At 40.4% G+C, this 21,257-nt stretch overlaps 1 protein-coding gene across 1 annotated transcript in view; it reads left to right on the top strand.

Annotated features, from left to right (window-relative positions):
• The first annotated feature begins 1,500 nt into the window (after positions 1–1,500).
• The window catches only part of TMED10 (transmembrane p24 trafficking protein 10), a 35,034-nt gene continuing 15,277 nt past the window's right edge, over positions 1,501–21,257 (top strand). The window contains exon 1 of the mRNA XM_028095020.2: positions 1,501–1,780. Coding sequence (XP_027950821.1) covers positions 1,556–1,780 — 225 coding nt within the window. The 5' untranslated portion in view covers positions 1,501–1,555. The remainder of the gene's footprint in view (positions 1,781–21,257) is intronic.

Raw genomic sequence — 21,257 nt, forward strand, 5'->3', positions numbered from 1 at the left:
GGACTCCTTGGTACTGATCCCCTGCACTGACAGGGAAAAGGCCAGTGCAAATTATCATGATGTACTGAGTAGCCCAGCAATCTTATCTTAGATCAGGGATAAAATAATCAAACTAAATGATTCTAAATGGACACCTCATAAAATAATTATTACATGACATTTGTCAAATTTTAAAATGCTTTACAGCTCCTTTATGTTTGTTCTTGTTTTGCTTGTGGGACTGCAGTTCCAGGAAAAGAACTAGACGGACTGAAAGGAGTTATTAAATACTGAACAATCATTTAAATTGCTAAAAGCAGATAGTTCATCTTCTGCGTATTTCTGTAGATGCTCAATGGACACTAATCAAAATAGATGATTCTAAACATAGGTTGTTGTGTATTCCTTTTTCATCTTCATATTTTCTTCAGCCCTGAATATTTGATAGCAATAGTGATGTTAAATCAATACATGTTAGTATTTATGCATAGTATAGTGTCCGGCACATAGTAGGTACTCAATAAATATTTGTTAAAGAAACACATGAGTGATTATAGTGTAAATTTACTGACTACAGACTAGCCTATTTGATCCCTAAGGTCAAATGCATAAACAATGCATTTAAAACACACAAATAACTTGACAGCGCTTAATCTGGTAAACCGCATCAGCTCCATCTCTTAGACTGAAATAAAACACTGTTTTACTCAATTTAAATACAAAATACAGAGGCGCCGCCTGGCTCAGTGGGTGGGGCAAGCAACACTTGGATCTCAAGAGTTGTGGGTTCGAGCCCTACGTTGGACATAGAGATTATTTAAAAGTAAAATCTTAAAAAAAAATACAAAACCCAAATTCTGTTTTAATGTTACCTAACACAGTAGCCACCTAAGGTTTACTAAATAAGATGCACATTCAGAAAGCCGTCACTTTAGCCCAAATACACGGCTCAACTGCATGAACCGGATGCCGCCCAACTCACATTCACCAGGTAACCCGTATACCTAATCTGAGATACTGGCCCCGCTCGCCTAATAGCCAAATTGGAGTCTTTCCGCTCAGCCTCTCAAAGTTTTCTTCTTAAATGCTCAAAGTCTCAGTTGTCACTGAGGCTGCAAGGTGCTGGGACTGCACATCTGCCTCCGCCCGGAGCGCCTTGGCGGCTGGTGGGTGGGCCCTACGAAGGGCCCTGTGGCTGTTTCCTATTGGGGCTTGGTTGCTATGGTATCACCGACCTTAAAAAAAAAAAACAACTCGTGGGTACTACTTCCGGAAGCTAAAGGAGAATTACTTCCAGGGCTGCCCATACTTGTTACGGCTTACTGAGCAGTCATTAAGCTCAACAAAAATAAAACCTTTGCGGTTACCTTCTAGAAAATCTTATTTAACCACCTTAACTTGTGGATACTACGTGGTGTCGTATCCTTTCATCCCTTTCAAAAGACTTATAATATAGTCCGTGTCTATTTGCCAGTCTTCAAAATGGCGCCCACGGCATTAGGTTAGAGGTGAATCACGTGGGCCTTCCCGGTTCCGGCGCGGTAGAGGCCCGAGCGGGTGAGCAGTCTCCGGCACCATGTCTGGTTTGTCTGGCCCACCAGCTCAGCGTGGCCCTTGCCCGTTAGCACTGCTGCTCTTACTCCTGCTCGGCCCCAGCTCGGTGCTCGCCATCTCCTTCCATCTGCCCGTTAATTCCCGCAAGTGCCTCCGCGAGGAGATCCACAAGGACCTGCTGGTGACGGGCGCGTACGAGATCACCGACCAGTCTGGGGGCGCTGGCGGCCTGCGAACCCACCTCAAGGTGCGGCAGTGGGCGGCGCGGGGAGGGAAGACCGTAGGCGTCGACGAGGGGAGGCTGAGGATGGGGAGGGGAGCCGGCGGGCGGAGGCCTCGAGGGCAGCGGGTCTCCCCGAAGCACAAAGGGTTGCGCTGTCGAGACCGCCCCCTCACCCCGCTCGTTGGCGTTCGCGGGGCGGGGCCGGGCACCAATGCCAGGGAACCCTTAGAAGGACCGCGAAGCCTTGGCGGCTGTGGTGACAGCTGAGCTGGGGCCGCCTCAACTTTGGGTCGTGGTCGGGGTCTTATACCAGTTGCGGTCTTAGGTATCTTGAACTGTGACTTGTTTCTCCAAAGAAGTCTCTGGGTGTTGAGTATTTGTGGGTACTTTCAGACTGGTACCTGCAGGAAAATCATGGAGGCACTGAAGCTTACTGTGAATAATAAAACCTGTTTTTATTGAGCATTAGCTGTGCGTCAGGTCCTGTGCCACTTTATATGCGATACCATTTAGTTCGTACTCTACTATATGAAGTAGGTACTCTTGGCCTCATATTGCACGTGAGCAAACTGATGCTCAAAGAGGTGTAGAACAAATTGATGTCAGAGCCGGAATTTTTAGTTTGGGAGTTAAGGTGAAAGAAAAGTACTGCAATCTTAGGCTCTCCTTGCTTTTTATTTGTAATTCCTGTGATTGATTAAAGTCGATCGCAAAATGGTCTCAGGCTGTAATACGTATCTTTTATGGTACCCCAGAGTCTGGATTTGGCCAATTTTTATGTAAATTTCAGCGATACTCTTGGATAGTGACAACTACTATTATAATGCCAGTTTGGTCCTATTTCGCCATTAGGTTGACCAGCCCGATCTTTGAAATGTAAATGTAACATGATCTTAGTCAAGATTTGATTGTGCTTTATTTATTCGCAATAAGCGTTTTTTTTTTAACAAAATGCGTTTTAGACTAAATAGGAAGAAATATTTTAATAGAGCTTAGGGTGTAATAAGACTATAATTTATGTTTAAGGTATTGGAACCCAGTAGTGGTAATAAATGCAATTTATTTATACTTTATTTGGGAGATATAAACTTTTTATTATTCTCTTCAGGCACCAGACTTCTGTCTGACCAAGAAAGCTGTGATTGTATAATTTTAGAGGTTTAGATAGACAGTGTTTTGGGGGTCATGCTGCTGGCTCCTCAAAGGATATAGTGCATAGAATAAGAGAATTTGAGCAATGAGGGAGACTTTACTCTCATCTCCAGTGTTGCCCTTCTGATTTGTATTTCCAATTTGAAATCCTTCAGTGACTCACTGTTGCTAATCTGATAAAGTTTGAATTTCCCAACGTGCTCTGTAGTACTCTTTATGATCAGTTTCTGAAGTTTTATATACATTGTCACTCTCCACTTTGCATTTTATATGAGCCACCCTGAACAATACCCTAAACTCACTTATTTTCATCTTATATTGTAGATTTTTCTTTATACCTTATCTTATTAGACTGTTAGTATCCCGAGGGCAGGAATTATTTTCATGTTCGTATTTTCCAGAATATCATGCATACGGTCTTGCTTCTAGTGAGCACTTACACAGGAAGCATAGTGTACCTTTATGGCCTCATGGGAATTACATCTGTCTCCAAAGTTGCTGGAGAGACCTCAATAGCAGGAGTTTGTACATCTACACGCTAGCATTTTGAGATCACTCAGTCGCCCTCCCCATGTCTGCTCTCTTCTCTTGCTTCTAGCCAGCTTAATTGAATTACCCTTGGGGTCCTAAACCCAAACACCCACTAGGCAATCTAAATGAGTGAATTGGGCCAGGTATGTTTTAAAAACAGCAGCAGTGACAATAAATGGGGGATAACCGGGAGTGGTAGGAACTGTTAATTTGGCGTAGCCAGTACTAATCTGTTGATGTAGACCCTGTTGCCACATTTAATTTTTCATATGAAGTCAGAAATGCAGATTTTGATGTGAAAGCTCCTGATTTTTAAATATTACTAATTCAGGGCGCCTGGGTTGCTCAGTCGTTAAGCGTCTGCTTTCAGCTCAGGTCTGGGATGGAGCCCCGCATCGCATCGGGCTCCCTGCTCCGCAGGAAGCCTGCTTCTCCCTCTCCCCCTCCCCCTGCTTGTGTTCCCTCTCTCGCTGTGTCTCTCTCTGTCGAATAAATAAATAAATAAAAACTTTAAATATTACTAGTTCAGGTTGGCTTTGACATTGGTTTGTTCACAGATTTGTTTTTGTGGGTTTTTTTCCTTTTTTTTTTTTTTTAAGTAGGGTCCATTGCCAATGTGGGGGCTTCAACTCTGGACCCTGAGATCAAGAGTCGCATGCTCTACTACTGACTGAGCCAGCCAGGTGCCCTGGTTTGTTTGCAGTTTTGTAGAGAAGAGTACGGTCAGCTACTGTAAATGTAGTATCCAAATTTAGTAATTATCAGGATGTGGCCACACTTTTTTCTTTCAAACTGCCTCTCCCTTCACATTTTATGCTGAATTGTTTTAAAGTAAATCCCAGATATCATGGTATTTCAATCTTGTGTACGTCAGCATGAATCTCTTTAAAAATATGAACATAATCACAATGTTATGTGGCTATAATCACACCTTGCAAAACTAACAGTAATGCTAATTGTATACTCAATTCATATTCACATTTCTCCACTTGTCTCAGAAATATATTTTTAAATTAATTTGTTGTATCTCTCTCAAGTCTCTTTAATTTAGAGCAATTCACTCACCTTCCTTTTTTTTTAATACTTGTACTTGTATTGTTGGGAGTCAGTTGTCTGTAAAGTATGTCCTACATTGTGGATTTGTCTGTTTACTTCCTTGAGGTATCGTTTAAACAGTTCCCCCATATTTCTTGTAAAAGAAATCAGCTGTAAAGATGTAATCAGATTCAGGTTTATCTTTTGGGTGATAGTACTTCATTTGGCATCATGGCAGAACACACAGTACTTTTCGTGCCTCTTAGTGCTAAGATCGATCAGTGGGTTCATGTGTATGTTAAGTGTCCTGCTGCCTGAACAAATTATGACAAACTCAGTAACTTAAAACAGGGCGCGTTTATCTAAAATCAAGGTGTCAACAAGGCAGTGTTGTTTCTGAAGACTATAGGGGAGAATCTGTTTCCTTGCCTTTTCCAGTGTCTAGACCACCTGCATTCTTTCGTTGGTGACCCCTTCCTGCATCCTCAAAGCCAGTAATTAGTATCTCTAAATCTTTCTTTCTCTCCCTCTCTCCCGACCCCTCCCTCTCTCCTCTGCTTCTCTCTTTCCTTTATAAGGACCCTTCTGATAATCTCCTTATCTCAGTCTCTAATCACGCTTGCAAAACCCCTTTTGCCATGTAACATAACTGTTCTAAAGTTTAGGATGTGGACATCTTTGGAGAGGTGGGCATTATTCTACCTACCAAGGTGGTAACAGCCCAAAGCCTCCATTTTAAAGCTTCTCATCAGTCTTTTACATATCAGTCCATTGATAACTGCTGTGTGAATTTATTGTTTCATTAAGGTTGTGTAATGATGATTTTCTAATTTTGTTATTCCTTCCATATTTATTAGTTGGAATTCTTTTTTTTCTTTTTAAAGATTTTATTTATTTGAGAGAGAGAGCGCGCACATGAGCAGTGGAGAGAGGGAGCAGACTGCCTGCTGAGCAGGAAGCCTGACTTGGGGCTCAATCCCGGGACCTGGAGATCATGACCTGAGCTGAAGGCAAATACTTAACTGACTGAGCCATCCAGGCGCCTGTTAGCTGGAATTATTCTTAAAGAATTCATAAATTTTTTTAAAAGATTTATTTATTTATTTTTAGAGAGCGAGAGCAAGCACGCGTGCATGACCAGCAGGGAAAGAGAGAGAGAATCGCAAGGAGACTCCTTGCGGGGCATGGAGCAGCACAGGTCATGATCCCAGGACCCGAGATCATGACCTGAACCGAAATCAAGAGTCAGATGCTCAACCTGCTGAGCTGCCCAGGCGCCCCAAGAATTCATCAATTTTTAAGACCATTTGGTTACCCTAAAATTTATAGGATAAACACAGAATTCATTCCTTCTTATTGACAGTTTTCAGAGTGAGAGATTGTTGCCCTTGTCATTTCCGATGTAGTCTGAAGAATGTTTTTTTTTTTTTTTTAAGATTTATTTCTTTATGTTAGAGAGCGAGCAGGGGCAAGGACAGAGGGAGAGGGAGAGAAGCAGACTCCCTGCTAAGCACAGAGCCCAATACGTGGCTTGATCTCAAGACCCTGAGATCATGACCTGAGCTGAAATCAAGAGTCGGATACTCAACTGATCTAGGTGCCCCAGGTTTTTATTTTGTTTTATTTTAAGTATTACACTGAAATCTTTTTTTGTTACTGTCATTGTTTTTATCAGTTGCGTTCTTTCTTTATACTCAGGTGTCCCTTTGACTCCTGTATCCTTTTGACAACAACCCCATTAGGGTTTGATAGCTTCCCTGTTTTGTAGAACAGGGTATCCTAGGCTCATCTTTTGTTTGTCCAACCCCTGACCTGGAAGCAGTTATTCCTTCATGGAGTTCTGGTCCATTTTGTGAGGAATAGTATTTTAGAGACCGCAAGCTGGGTGTCATTTAAAAAATTTTTGATATTCTGTGCAGGCCACAGAACACTTTTGTGGGCCTGATCCACTCCCTTATCATAGTTTGCAACCTTTTTCATAGCATCTCTTCACTTTCTCTTACCTTTTGACCACTCATGTCCCAAACTCTGCTCAAGGATTCTCTTTGTGCATCATTTCTGCTTCTGAAGTACATCTCTTGAGTGAGAGAATCTGATTGGTTTAACTCTTTTTATATGCCAGGCCACAGTCTAGGTTTCTTACAGTCTGTTGATGTCTTCTCTTTGGTCATTTGTCCACCCTTGGTTCAAGCAGCATTTGGGTTGAGTTTAAGAGGGGGGCTGGAGGCTTTCTGAAGTGCAAAACCTAGCCAACTGGACTTGATGTTTTGTTGTTGCTCTGAATGAGGCAGTCTCTTTCATAAGGATTTTTGTGAATGTAGTTGAGCAGAGACTACGTCTCATCATTGAAATGCCTGTCTAATACAATGCCTGGCATATAGTGCATAGTAGGACTTCAACATAAAGAGTTAATGAACAAATGAATTGTCAGTGTCCTAGCCTTATCTGTAATTTTTTTCTCCTCTTTCTCCCTCTTCACTTCTTTTCTCCCACTCTTGACTCTCACCATACTGAACCCCATGCAGTTCCTTGAATACAGTGTTTTCTTAATCGAGACTGGTGTTTGCCTGTACACCCCTCCTATGTGTTTCCATTATAACCTGCTTGACATGGCACTTTTGATGTAGTATGGTGCTTATTTTGTGAAGTCTAGTGTCTCATTCATCTTTGTGTCTTAAGTTTAAGTACTATGTACTTATTGTTGTACAGCTGAATTAAATATATTAGTTGTATTAAATAGAAGTCCTTATTAAATGGAAGTATAGTGGAAAGAACCTGGATCTGGAGTCAGACAGATTTGAGTTCAAGTCTCAACAGCTTCACCACTTAAAGGGTATATGGTCTTGAGGGAATTATTTAACTCTTCTCCTTGGGTCTCTGATCTGTAAGATGGGGCTGATAGATCTCATAGAATTGTTGGAAGGACTAATTAAGGTGGTTCTTCATTATTCAGGGAATGGGTCATATATATGAGTACTCTTTTGTTTCCTCTCTACTGAATGAAAATTGAATTGCTAATCTGACTCCCCTGTTTTGTCAGTGTGGTGACCTGATAAAGTATAATATGAGAAGAATTCTGAGGATTTTGTTTGTGATTCTCCTATTCATGCAATAACTATTTTAATATTTAGTGTATGCCACACCTAGCTGGGGAAATGGGGATGGACAGCAGACAAGGTCCTTGAGCTCTACGAACAAAGACAAGTTCAAAAAATACATACAATTGCAGGTAGTGATAAGTACTATAAAGAAAAATCAAACAGTAGTGGGTAGGGAGTGACTGAAGGGTAAAGAGTATTTGAGTGGTCAGGGAAGGCATTTCTGAACAGAGAAATGGATTGAAATGATGGGCGGGACTCTACTGCTAAGATTTCTGCTTCAGGCCTATATTATGTGTTTTGTGTTCGGATTTCCAATGAATTTATCCCATATCACCAATCCCTGTTCTTTTCACAAAGTGAGGCTAACTTAGGCAAGTAGTATCAGATTTAAAGACTTTGCTACACGAAATTGAAACAGAAATATTGATTCATCATTTATAGTGAATGTATACATTTTCGTCATTGCTTCAGGTCCATAAAAAGCCTCTTGTAGGGGCTCAGAATCTCAACTCTGTTGATTTTTGAATTGAAAACCACATTTGCATTAAGACTAGATGATATAATAGTTTAATAAGCTGCAGTACCATTTATTAGTTAGAATGCTTGTTAATAGTGGAAATTGGAGGATGAATTAGTTTTAGGGGATGAGTTGTTGCCTAAGTGCGATTTATACTTTAGAAATAGATTACAGAGAGAGAAAAGCAGTTGTGAGCAGTTGTCCTAATCATCACCCAAAAGGAAAGAAAAGCTTAATGGTGATAACTGAAATGATTTATGCTTTTTTATAGCCTCTTCCAAATAATATAATCAGTCTAACTTTTTTTCATTGTCATTTTTCAAGAGTGCTAATGCTAATTAACATTTCATTTTGCTAAGTGCAGTTATTTTTCCTTGGATATTATATCCAGTTGTGGTGCCACTCTCTCCCAACAAGCTTATAGAAAGCCAAAGAGATCATTTGAAGAGTTCAGCCTTGAGTCATAGGCCTATCACAATTTAAGCCTAAAAATTATCAAGGAGCATCTTGGCAGCTGGGAAACCCATTGGCTTTTAACTTTTTTTTTTGCCCACTGAAAGCTCTGGAAGGATTGTGTGTGTGCATGTGTGTATACACATGCGCATATATATGCTATAGTTTTTAGATTCTTTTATTTAGAACAGTTACTTCGGTTTATTACTGGCATCTGTAGTGAGGGCTGATCTTTTTCTGTTGGGAAAAATCTGTCTCTTTCAAATTGACATTTGATGTGAATATTGTCCAGTGGGTTAGAAACAGTTCAATCAGTAGGTGGTTTAGTACAGAAGGCTAATTGATACATTAACATTTGATAGTACTAAAAGCTAATTTCTTTTTGTATCATATAGAAGATTTCCGACCTTGTGTTTCCTTCTTTGTAAAAGTTAAACACTATGTTACTTCATTTAAATCTCTTATTGGGTGAACAGTTGTCTGCAGCCTTCTGTTTTGAACTGATGTAGAGAAGAGGGCTGCTTAGAAATTGAAATGGCTATTCCATGTCTTTATGATGACTTCTGAAGACTGAGCCTAGTTTCTAGAAAAATGAAGCAGATTTATGAAGGTAATCTAGCAGAGTACAGTGACTTCTCTGCTGTTTCTTGTGTGAATTGCTGACTGGTGGTTGATCTGAGCCATTGCCCCCATATGCATACTCAGCCTGGCAGTCTGGACAGTAGAGCCCTCTGTGAAATCAGCTAGCTGGCCACAGACCAGAATTTGGGCTCCTAAACAAGCCTCCGACTTGAGGGAGGTTGATGTCATCTGCTTTATCCTGTGCCCCCAACCTCATTGTTCAACGTAACGTGTGGGAAATCAAGGGACTAGTTGTTAAGAAAGAACAAGGCTTTGTTTGTGCCTAAAAGGGTCACGCTGGAGGTTTTTACCGTAAATAACTTTGGAACAGTATGAAAAAAAACATTTGATCTGGCTTCACCCCCGCAGTAGTATTGTTAGGGCAGCAACTGGACTTTTCCTTCTTATTCCCTTCCTCCCTCTCTTTCTTCCTTTCTTCCTCCCAACTCCTCCCCCTCCCCCCACCCAGTCAAGCATGACGTTTTGCCTGTGTTGAGTTAATGTAACAAATGTTGATAGAAGCAGGAGGAGAGCATCTATCCGTTACCATACCCAGTGCCTGGAAATTTTCCATTTCTAGTTTTCAACACTACTTCTTCTTCTTCTTCTTCTTCTTTTTTAAGATTTTATTTATTTATTTGACACACAGAGAGAGAGCACAAGCAGGCAGAGCAGCGTGCAGAGCAGCGGGCAGAGGGAGAGGGAGAAGCAGGCTTCCCGCTGAGCAGGGAGTCCGATGTGGGGCTTGATCCCAGGACCACGGGACAATGACCTGAGCCGAAGGCAAACGCTTAACAGACTGAGCCACCTAGGCGCCCCCCCTTTTTTTTAAGATTTTATTTGGGACACCTGGGTGGCTCAGTTGGTTAAGTATCTGCCTTCGGCCCAGGTCATGATCCTGGGGTCCTGGGATCGAGTCCTGCATTGGGTTCCTTGCTCAACGGGGAACCTGCTTCTCCCTCTGTCTGCCACTCCGCCTGCCTGTGCTCTCGTGTGTGTGCTCTCTGACAAATAAATAAATTTTAAAATCTTAGAGAGATTTTGTTTATTCATTTATTTTAGGGGAGGGAGAGGGAGAGAATCTCAAGCAGACTCCCTGCTGAGTGCGGAGCCTGATGTAGCTCAATCTCAGGACCCTGAAATCACGACCTGAGCCGAAACCAAGAGTCAGATGCTTAACCTGCTGAGCCACCCAGGTGCCCCAAGTTTCAACACTTTGACAAGCCTCCTCAAGCAATACTTCTGTGCTGTGCTACGTCATTGTTGAATTGTGTTGGAAATTTGAAAGAATTTAGAGTTGCTAAATGCTGCTTATAGCCTTTCTAAGTTTGACTTTGTTCTGGGTATAATGTAGGTGTGATCCCCTGATTTCAGGAATGCAGTTGGTAGACTTGGTTGGTACTTGCTCTTGTTTGAAAGATCAGGGTAAATTAATGTTATGCCCATTATACATAGCTTCTAGGCCATCAGTTACCCGTGTTCTTCAAGTTTGAAAACGGTGGTGACTTGTGGTAGCTTACCTTTCTTCTTGTGATGATGTGAGATGATGAAATGTCTGTGTGATGAGATGAAATGAGGTGAATGACGTAGACATTGTGAAGTAGCATTAGGCTAGTACTGATCTTCTGAACATATATCTGAAGGAGGATCATCTTCCATACTGCAGTGGACTACAGGTAACTGGAACCACAGAAAGTGAAACCAAGGATATGGGAAGACTACTATTTTTCTAGTCTAAAACTACAGCATCTTCAGTGATTTGGTGTTATTTCTCATTTTTTATGTCTTAGGGTAATAGACCCCATGGCTCAAGATTCACTCATGAACTTTTACCAAAAGAAGGGTATAGGCCTACAACCGCTAATCATGCACATGCAATACTCTCTTCCCTCCTTGCCATTGTTGGGTCCTGCATGTAGTTTATTACTTATCGGGTTAAAAAACACATGCAGGAAATGCTGGGATCCTCTTGTATTTCTTAATATCCCGGGTTAGCAGCTAAAAGGTATCATTGAACACCTGCTTGGTTAGACATTTTGTATCCCTTCAGTTTCTAAATCTTGCTGCTGCTTCCTTGAAAGTTTACCTTTTTGTCTTTCTTTTTTAAAAATTTTTTATTGTTGTGTTAATCACCATATGTTACATCATTAGTTTTTTTGATGTAGTGTTCCATGATTCATTGTTTGTGCTTAACATCCAGTGCTCCACGCAGAATGTGCCCTCTTTAATACCCATCCCCAGGCTAACCCATCCCCCCACCCTCCTCCCCTCTAGAACCTTCAGTTTGTTTTTCAGAGTCCATAGTCTCTCATGGTTCGTCTCCCCTTCCGACTTACTCCCCTTTATTCTTCCCCTCCTGCTATCTTCTTTTTCTTTTTTCTTAACATATGTTGCATTATTTGTTTCAGAAGTACAGATCTGTAATTCAACAGTCTTGCACAATTCACAGCGCTCACCATAGCACATACCCTCCCCAATGTCTATCACCCAGCCACCCCATCCCTCCCACCCCCCACCACTCCAGCAACCCTCAGTTTGTTTCCTGAGATTAAGAATTCCTCATATCAGTGAGGTCATAGGATACATGTCTTTCTCTGATTGACTTATTTCGCTCAGCATAACACCCTCCAGTTCCATCCACGTTGTTGCAAATGGCAAGATCTCATTCCTTTTGATGGCTGCATAATATTCCATTGTGTATATACTTTTTGTCTTTCTGTTTCTGTGCAGTAACCATTTGGTTCTAATTATCCCTGGGTTTAGTCATTGTGTATTTTATGTAGTTTGCCATCCGTTAGAACTATTAGGTTGGAAGTATGGTTAGTGACCTAAATGTTTATGGAGTTCTGAATTGTTACTAACAAATAGTTACCATAATAATGCTAACAACATTGATGATACTAGTAACACTTAATGAGTGCTTGCCATGTGCCAGACACTGTTCTAGGCACTTTACTTGTATTAACTTTAATCCTCACAATAACCTCATAAAGTGGGTGCTATTGTCCTTATTTTACGTATGAGGAACAGAGAGGTTAAGGAATATACCCCAAACTTTACAGCTAGTAAGTGACACTATTGTGATTTGAACACAAACCTGGGTCTGACTCTAGAACATTCAGTCTCATACTGTGCAGTCTCTCAAAGGGAGAAGAGAATAGGTGTTTCTGTTTCAGTTCATTTTTATCAGTGTACAGAGCTTCTACAAGGGACCTGATGTTTCTAAATTCCTGAGTTAGTCATTCAAGAGCTGCAAACGTTGATAGTTGTCCTTAAAATAATATGTACACATTATATACTCAAATGTTATACTACAGACTGATTGTAAACCTGAGGAAGACAAAGTGCAAGAAGGAGCCTATTTGAAAGAAATTACATCTTCAGATTTTCACCAGCTACACCAGAGCTGAAAGCTAATTGACTTCTGCTATGGTAGGCCTCCTGGAAAAGAAGTGGTTTTGTTTGTTTGTTTGTTGTTTTTTAAGATTTTCGTTGACTGGTGGGGTATGGAGCTGATTGAGCAAGTGAAAGCAGTGTGTGACCTGTGCCAGTACAAAGACAGACTTGCCACCTTCCCCATGCATCATGTTATTTTACAGGAATAAGTATAAACTTTGTCCAAAGTAACTATTTGTATATACCTCAAAAAGTTTGTGAAAATGCTTGATGCAGGGTGCCTGGGTAGCTCAGTCTGCTAAGCATCCAACTCTTGATTTCCACTCAGGTCATGATCTCAGGGTTGTGAGATTGAGCCCCACATCGGGCTTTGCTCAGCATGGAGTCTGCTTGAGATTCTCTCTCTCCCTCTCCCTTTCCCCCTCCCGCTTGCATGTGCTCTCAATCAATCAGTAAGAATCTTAAAGAAAGACACTATAATTTAAAAAAAAAAAAAAGGATGCTTGATGCTTGCTTGGCTCTGAGTAGACCGTAAATTTCTTGAGAATCTGGAGAGGTGTGTGTATATATGCATTTGATTTCATCTTTTTGAATACTATTTTTTTAAACAAACTTTTAATTTCAGAACAGTTTTAGATTTGCAGAAAAAATGAAGATAGTACAGCTCCCATATTCCCCACAGCCAATTTCCCCTACTGTTAACATTTTACATTAGTATGATATATTTGTCACAGTGAATGAGCCAGTATTGTTACGTTATAATTGCCTAAAGTCCATATTTATCCAGATTTCCTTAGTTTTCACTTAATGGCCTTTTTTCTGTTCCAGGATCCCATCCAAGATATATTACATTTAGTCATGTCTCTTTAGACTCCTCTAGATTATGACAGTTTCTCAGATTTTCTTGTTTTTGACAACCTTGTGAGTTTAGAGGAATATTGGTCAAGTATTTTGTAGGATACCTTTCTACTGGGATTTGTCTGATGTTTACTTCATGATATAATTGGGATTATGGGTTTTGGGAAGGAAGCCCACAGAGGTAAAGTGCCATTTTCATTACATCATATTAAGGGGGAGCATGCTATCAACATGATTTATCATTGTTGCTATTGACCTTGATCATCTGGCTGAGGTAGTGTTGGTTAGGTTTTTCCACTGAAAAGTTACTTTTGTCCCCCTTCCCATACTGTACTCTTTGGAAGGAAATTACTATGTGCAGCCCACAGTTGAGTGAGGAGGTTTGCTTAGTCCCAGTTTTCTTGAGGGTGATGTTTTCTACATAAATTATTTGAGTTTTCTGCATGGGAGACTTGTTTCTTCTCCTTTGTTTAACCCTTCATATCACTATGGATTTGTGGATATTTATTTTATACTTATACTCTTGGATTACAATCAAATACTATTTTGTTGCTCAAATTGTTTCAGCTTTGGCTGTTGGGAGCGCCTTCATTTGGCTTCTATGTCCTTTTGACATACCCTCATTCTTGTTTTTTGTTTTGTTTCTGAACACATCCTTAATTTCTGGCACTACAAAGTGTTGCAGGCTCATCTTGTATAACTTTCTGCCTCAATCCTAGGACCAACCATTTCTCCAAGAATCCCTGGTTCCTTTTATTGGAGAATGGTATTAAAAACTGAGACCGGGGTAGATAGTATTATTTTTAAGACCTCTCTTCCTGGCTTTTTTTTTTTTTTTAACACACTTGCGATTTCAGCAAGTGGGCAAAAGTAGTCCCAGTCTTCTTGGAACTTTAGTAAGTCTGGGAATTCTGTGAGCAGTAAGAAGGGAGGTGGGATTAGGAGAGAGATGATAGTGCTAAAGGGCAGAGAATCAGGGCACTGGAGCCTTTGTCTGGATCCTTCAGGTCCCACCTCTGCATCAGGTCAGGCACATTGTTACAGAGGAGCGCTAAAAACACTCATTCGAGCTGCCTTTGTATCTTTAGCAAGGCCATAGTTGAATTTGGAGAGTCTACTATATTGGTCACAGTCCTTGTAAAAGGACCTTCCTGATATATTGTTCTTCATGTCTAGTTCCAGGAAAATTATCTCTGAAGGTAAATTTGTGAGCTTTCATCAGAAAACAAATGATGTATAACCAATTTGGTTCTCTTTGTAGTCTTTTAATGTTGGCTTCCAGAAAACTTAGAGTCAGATATATTGTGTGCATATCATTTGCTCAATTCAGGTTCTTGATAGTACCTATTTGTTTCTTCCTCCAGGTGAACTCTATATTCTTTTAATCCTGATTGCTTTATTTACCTGGTTTGGGGCTAAGCTGCCTTTTTTTTTTTTTTAAGATTTTATTTATTTGAGAGAGAGTGAAAGAGAGCACGAGCAGGGGAGAGAGGGGTAGAGGGAGAGAGGAAGATGCAGACTCCCCACTGAGCAGGGAGCCCAATGTAAAGACTCAATCCCAGGACCCTGGGATCATGACCTGAGCTGAAGGCAGAGCTTAACCGCCTAATCAACTGAGCCACTCAGGAGCCCTTGGCCTAAGCTTCTTAAAGATCCTTTTCAAGAAGGCAGGGTATTATCCTGACTGTTTAACAGAAGAAATGGGAGCAGGACCTACTCAAGAACCTGTTTTCTGGCTGCTGCCTAGAATGGTCAAGAGAATCCAATTCTAAATGAGTTTATTTTCCCAGTGACCTGCATTTTCACTTATTTGACAGTTTCAGTGTGAGTATTCACATATTCTTGACATCAGCTACTCTGCTTATACAGTTAACACTTTTTCCTTACTAAGTTGTGAACTTTGGTTTGCTTTTCAGAAGGTGTTATCTAGAACAAATCTGTATTACTTCTTATTCCTTGATGTCATATGAGCAAATTTTAATGGTTTTCATATTACCTTTGTTTAATTAAGAACTTTATAATAAATATCACAAGTGTTTATTGTTTAAAGAGAAATAAGTACTCTTTTAAGGACTTGCTGTTACAGGAGGTAAAAGTGGCGGTTATTTATCATAATACCAAAGTACTTTAGTAGAATTTAAGAAGAAAAAATTGAATCTCTCAATTCTTGAGAAACCAGATGATCTTTTAAGGTGATCTGTAATTAGAACATTTTTATTAGAGGAAATTTAAAACCGTCATTTCAACCTTTTAGATTTTGCCAGCTCTGGCTAGTCATGAGCTTGGCTCAGTTTTCTACTTTTTAATTTTAGCTACCTGCTGATTTATGTAATTATGTTGGGGTTAGTGCATATGATTTTTTTTTTTTTTTTTTTTTTTAGATCAGTGGCTTGGGTCACACACACACAAAGATCAATGACTTACCTCCTAAATAGCTGCAAAGTTATGAACTACATGGGAAACCTACTGATTCTTAGAAAAATTCTAGGATCTCAGAATGCCCAGCAGTTCTTAGGAGCCTAAAATGAAAGTTAAGTTGTCATGTTGCCTGCCTGGATTTCCAGATATCTGGATAAACAACCCTCATATAGTTGTGTCAACTGAAGGTCATGGGGAATATGGAAATGTGAAGGCCCTTAGGGAATTGTGGCATTATCACACACTTTTGGGGAGTAAATTTCATGCTAATAAAAGGTGTTGGCAGTGATAGGTCCTTTGCCTTCAGCCTCTTGTAAAGCATTTGAGTCTTTGCCCTGGATGAATCTTTAATACATTTTCTTTCAGATGTCATCTTTCAGATGTTACTTCACCAAAGCAAGTGATTCTACCATAATTGTAGTTACTCAGTACAATGCAGCAAGGGATAATTTAAACAATTTTTACCCCTTCTGAGTACCAGAGTCTTTCAGAAAAACATGGCAGACTTCTGTATTATTTTGCAAAGTGTTCATTGGAGGATTTTGCTAATGCCTTAATAAGAGTTTTCTATGTTTAAAGATTTTTTAATTTTAATTTTATTTTATTTAAGATCTTATTTATTTATTTGACAGAGAGAGACAAAGTGAGAGAAGGAACACAAGCAGGGGGAGTGGGAGAGGGAGAAGCAGGCTTCCCGCTGAGCAGGGAGCCCAGTGCGGGGCTTGATCCCAGGGCCCTGGGATCATGACCTGAGCCGAAGGCAGACACTTAATGACAGGGCCACCCAGGCACCCCAAGATTTTTTAGTTTTTAAGTGATGTCTACACCTAATGTGAGGCTCAAACCCATAATCCTGAGATCAAGAGTCGCACACTCCACTGACTGAGTTAGCCAGGTGCCCCTTAATAAGACTTTTCTGACTTAAATCTAGGCTTTTGTTGTCATCTAGAGAGGCTCCTGTCCTTAAATTAGTAAATTTTGAAAAATTTTTATCTAGGGGCGCCTGGGTGGCTCAGTCTGCCTTCGGCTCAGGTCATGATCCTGGGGTCCTGGGATCGAGCCCTGCATTGGGCTCCCTGCTCGGCGGGGAAGCTGCTTCTCCCTCTCCCTCTGCCTGTGGCTCCCCCTGCTTGTGCTTGCTTGCTCTCTCTCTCTCTCTGTCAAATAAATACATAAAATATTTAAAAATTTTTTATCTATCTCTCTATGTATCTATTTGAGAGAGTGCAGGCACATGCAGGAGCATGGGGAGGGGCAGAGTGAGAGGGGGAGAGGGAGAGAATCCCAGGAAGACTTCCGGCTAAATGTGGAGTCCATTGCAGGGCTTGATCCCACAGCCCTGAGACCAAGACCTGAGCTGAAACCGAGAGTCATATGCTCAACCCGCTGAGCCACCCAGGTGCCCCAGGTGGTTTTTCCCAGGTCCTTGCCTGACTGTGGAGATGATGACATCTTTGATGACTCTTCAGTGCTGTATTCTTGATACCATTCCCTGCTGTCCTCTACTCGTTTCATTTACAGTAAACATTTCTAATAACCTGTAATCCTTTCCTTCTGCCTTATGGATTAAATTAGGGGCACCTGGCTGGCTCAGACGGTAGAGCATATGTGACTCTTGATCTTGGGGTTGTAAGTTCGAGCCCCACCTTGGGTGTAGTGAATACTTAAAATCTTTTTAGGGGCAGGGAAAAAAATAAAAATAAAAAATAAAATCTTTTTTTTTTTTTTTTTAAAGAATTAAACTAGTGTGAGCAAATCTGGAAGCTTATTTTTATCCAAATATGCCTTGGAGAAGTTCTACATTTTCTGCAACTTTATTCATAGGAGCTAAATCAAAGTTAGAGTTCTTAGGTCAGCTTGGAATGTGAAAGTATGTTATTCCTGCAGTCTACCTTTCTGAACTTCCTCCTTGCTCTTAAGAATTGTTGTGTTTTTGGGGGCTAGGGAGTGGAGATGTGTGAATATCTGATTGGTGAACAGATTCTGAATAAAGGAAGAGTGACACCATACTGGTGACTACATATTACTTTGAAATTTGATTAGTTCCCAGACTTTTTGCCCTATAATATGTGTGTGTTCAGGGTTCTAAAGAAGTTTGTTCTTAAGCCTTTTCTTTTAATTCAGAAGAAGTTTCACATGAACAAGAGCCTTTAGGAATCTTTAGGGCTAAATATTCCTTCCCCCTTGCAGATTATTTAGTTATTGCTGACTTCAGGGCCTCTCCCTTGTGAGTGCCTGCTAACCCCTCCACGGTGGAGAATGGCAGCCTGAACAATGCAGTGTCCCACTTGAGAGGACTCTTCAGGCGCTCTTACTTGCACTGACCCAAAGAATCCATCACATTCTGCTAGTCTTTCTTGGCTTCTGTGCAACCCATTCTTTCAGACATTCCTTTTGTGGGGAGGCAACATGGAATGTCGGAAGAACATGGATTTTAGACTACTTCAAATCCACACAATTTATTAACTCTGTGATGATGGGCAAAATACTAAGTTTTCTCATCAGTAAAATGGGGTTAATAAGACAGGCCTCTCTGGAATTGTTGTGAAGATTAAATAAATATTATATATAAAGTTACTAGCATAATTCCTTAATCCCTTTATCCTTCCAAACCACTCAGTTGCAGAACCTCAAGCCTAAATCACTTAATAATTTTTTCTTTGTTCCCGCATCTTGGCTGCTGAGTGTTGCCACTAGAAATCTGTAGTCTATAATCTCAGCTGAGACCTCAGTGCTACCAAGCAATACTTTTATGGGATTTTTTTTTAAGATTTTATTTATTTATTTGAGAGAGAGTGTGTACAAGCAGAGCAGGGAGGAGTAGAGGGAGAGGGAGAAGCAGGCTCCCCACTGAGCAGGGAGCCTGACACGGGGTTCGATCCCAGGACCTTTGTATCATGACCTGATATGACCTGAGCCGAAGGCAGATGGGTAACTGACTGAGCCACCCAGGCACCCCCTTTTATGTGATTTTGGTCAGCTTTCTTCTTAATGCAGAGGTCAGAAGTTGGTGGCCCCAAAGAACTTGGTTCTATAGACCTCTTTTGTTTGGCCTTGAGATAGTTTTTCGTATGTTGGGTTTGGCTGTGAGGATTTAAAATTTAGGAGATTTCATTTTTTTTTAAAGATTTTTTTATTTATTCATTTGAGAGAGAAAGCGAGAGAGCATGAGCAGGGGGGAGGGTTGGAGAGGGAGAAGCAGACTCCCCACTGAGCGTGGAGCCCGACGTGGGACTCGATCCCAGGACCCTGAAATCACGACCTGAGCCGAAGGCAGACACTTAACTGACTAAGCCACCCAGGTGCCCTTAAACTTAGGAGATTTCAAATAAAACTTAAAATGTCTAGCTTCTTTTGAAAAATTGGATGCTCTGAAAACCCAGCGTGACATGGCACTCATTGGTTTCTCTCTTGAGGCAGGCACATCTTTTCACTTTGCCAAATTGTCCACAACCTTGTGAACCTACACTGGCCCATTAGATTTAGTTACATTGCTCACTTGATCCTTGTGGGCATTTACTTTTTGGTTTTGTCCTATGGGCTCCCCCTCCTTAAAATCCCTCAAATTTGTCCCCTTCTCCTCATACTCAAAGTCCTCATCATTACTAACCTGGAGTACTGGAATAGTGTCCTAATCCATCTTCTTATCACTAGTATTGTCCCTCTCGAGGGACTTGTCTTCACAGTATTATCAGATTCATCTTTCTAAATTGCTAACTGAATCACATCACTCTCTTGTTTCAAATTCTTCATTGCCTTTCCACTTTGTACCAAATGAAGTTTAAATTCCCTAGCATGGTTTGCATTTCTACATGATCTGGCCAGTACCTCTCTAGCCAGTTAACCTCTCTGTGTTTCAGTTTCCTGCTATGGAACATAAGAGAAATAATAGTTCTTACCTATAGCGTTATAATAAAGACTAAATTTTAAAATGCGTATAAAGCACTTGGCATAGTACTCAACCTTTAGTAAGTGCTCAATAAATATTAATAGTATTATGGTACTACTATATTTTTTGTTTTGTTTTTTTCTGGACCCTAGGTGTTCATATTTGCCTTTTCTTCTGCCCTGAATGTTTTTATACCCCTATTTTTCCCTTAATTGCAGCTCATCCTTTAGGACTCACATGTCACCTCCACGGTACACTCCCCGAACCTCCATATCCCATGGCACCTGTGCTTTCCTCTAGTACTGCACTTTTAACATTACAGTGAGATCTCATTTCTTATTCGTCTCATTTAGACTTTTAAGCTCTTCGAAGACAGGAACTATTTTACATATCCCTGTATCCCCAGTGACTAGCACAGATCTAAGCATTGACAAATTAATGAAGGATCGACATCATTCATGGCAGAATATACTTGATTAATATTACTATTACTTTTAGGGAATTTAGAAGATGTGCCATAAAACGTTTTTTAATTACCCCTTATTTCAAATTAGTCTAGCAGTGAAAACTATTCTTTAGTTACTATATTTTTCCTCAAAATGAAATACCTTTATTTCTGACCATAAGTGATACATGCCTTTGTAGAAAATTGAAAGAAAAATAAAAGTATAAAGAAGTCTTACTACTCAGGAAAAAACTAGTTTTATTAAAGTGCTTTAAATGCATAGACTTGTGTGTTGCTCAGTTTCCGTATTTAAAATTGCACCTATAAATGAATCTTGTTTGACAGAGCATTAGAACATCTAGTTTAATATAAGGAAGCTACTAGTTTTGTGTTCCACATTGCAAGTAGCTTCCTGTCTTGAATAATGAAATGTGCCTTCTGCTAGGACAACCATGAACCCTAGAAAAGAAGTTGCAATCCAGTGTGTCATATTACTGTGTCATTCCCTTGTTTTAAATATGACCATTCACTTACCAGTGTATGCCACTTCATCTGTGCTTACAGGCCATTCTCTACAAATGGAGCAGTTTCAGTTTGGAGAACTAAAGCTAACAACCTAGAAGAAAGAAATTATCACTGGTGGAAGCCAAGGATGTCTTTTTTAGAACAAATTTCTTGCTCATTCCCCATGCCTCCTCTGCCACCCCATTTGACCATTGACATAATTGATGTGAAATTTGCAGGAATAGATCTTCCAGATTTTCTTCTCCACGCATGTCCTTTTTCCTTCTCTTTTTGCATCAGGTGTCCCATTTCCATTCTTTGCCCCTACCTCCACCCCGTCAAGATTTGTTTTACAGAAGAGATGTGTTCTTATGTGTCTTTCTCCTTTTTGTAGTACATTCTTCTGGTAATTGTCCACTTCATTTTTGTGACCTCTCCCTTTCTAGGTAATGATACTGGTGTACATTTTATATAGCAAACTTTTGCTAATAAGCCCAGTTTGTATCAACTGTATTGCCTTTTTGGTATGGTAAGACATTTCATAGCAGCGACATATTCTATTTATTTATTTATTTTTAAAG

Source organism: Eumetopias jubatus, unplaced genomic scaffold, assembly GCF_037043125.1.
Source record: "Eumetopias jubatus isolate StellerSeaLion01/CBP00866 unplaced genomic scaffold, mEumJub1_p1.0 scaffold_7, whole genome shotgun sequence".
In the NCBI taxonomy this organism is placed as follows: Eukaryota; Metazoa; Chordata; class Mammalia; order Carnivora; family Otariidae; genus Eumetopias; species Eumetopias jubatus.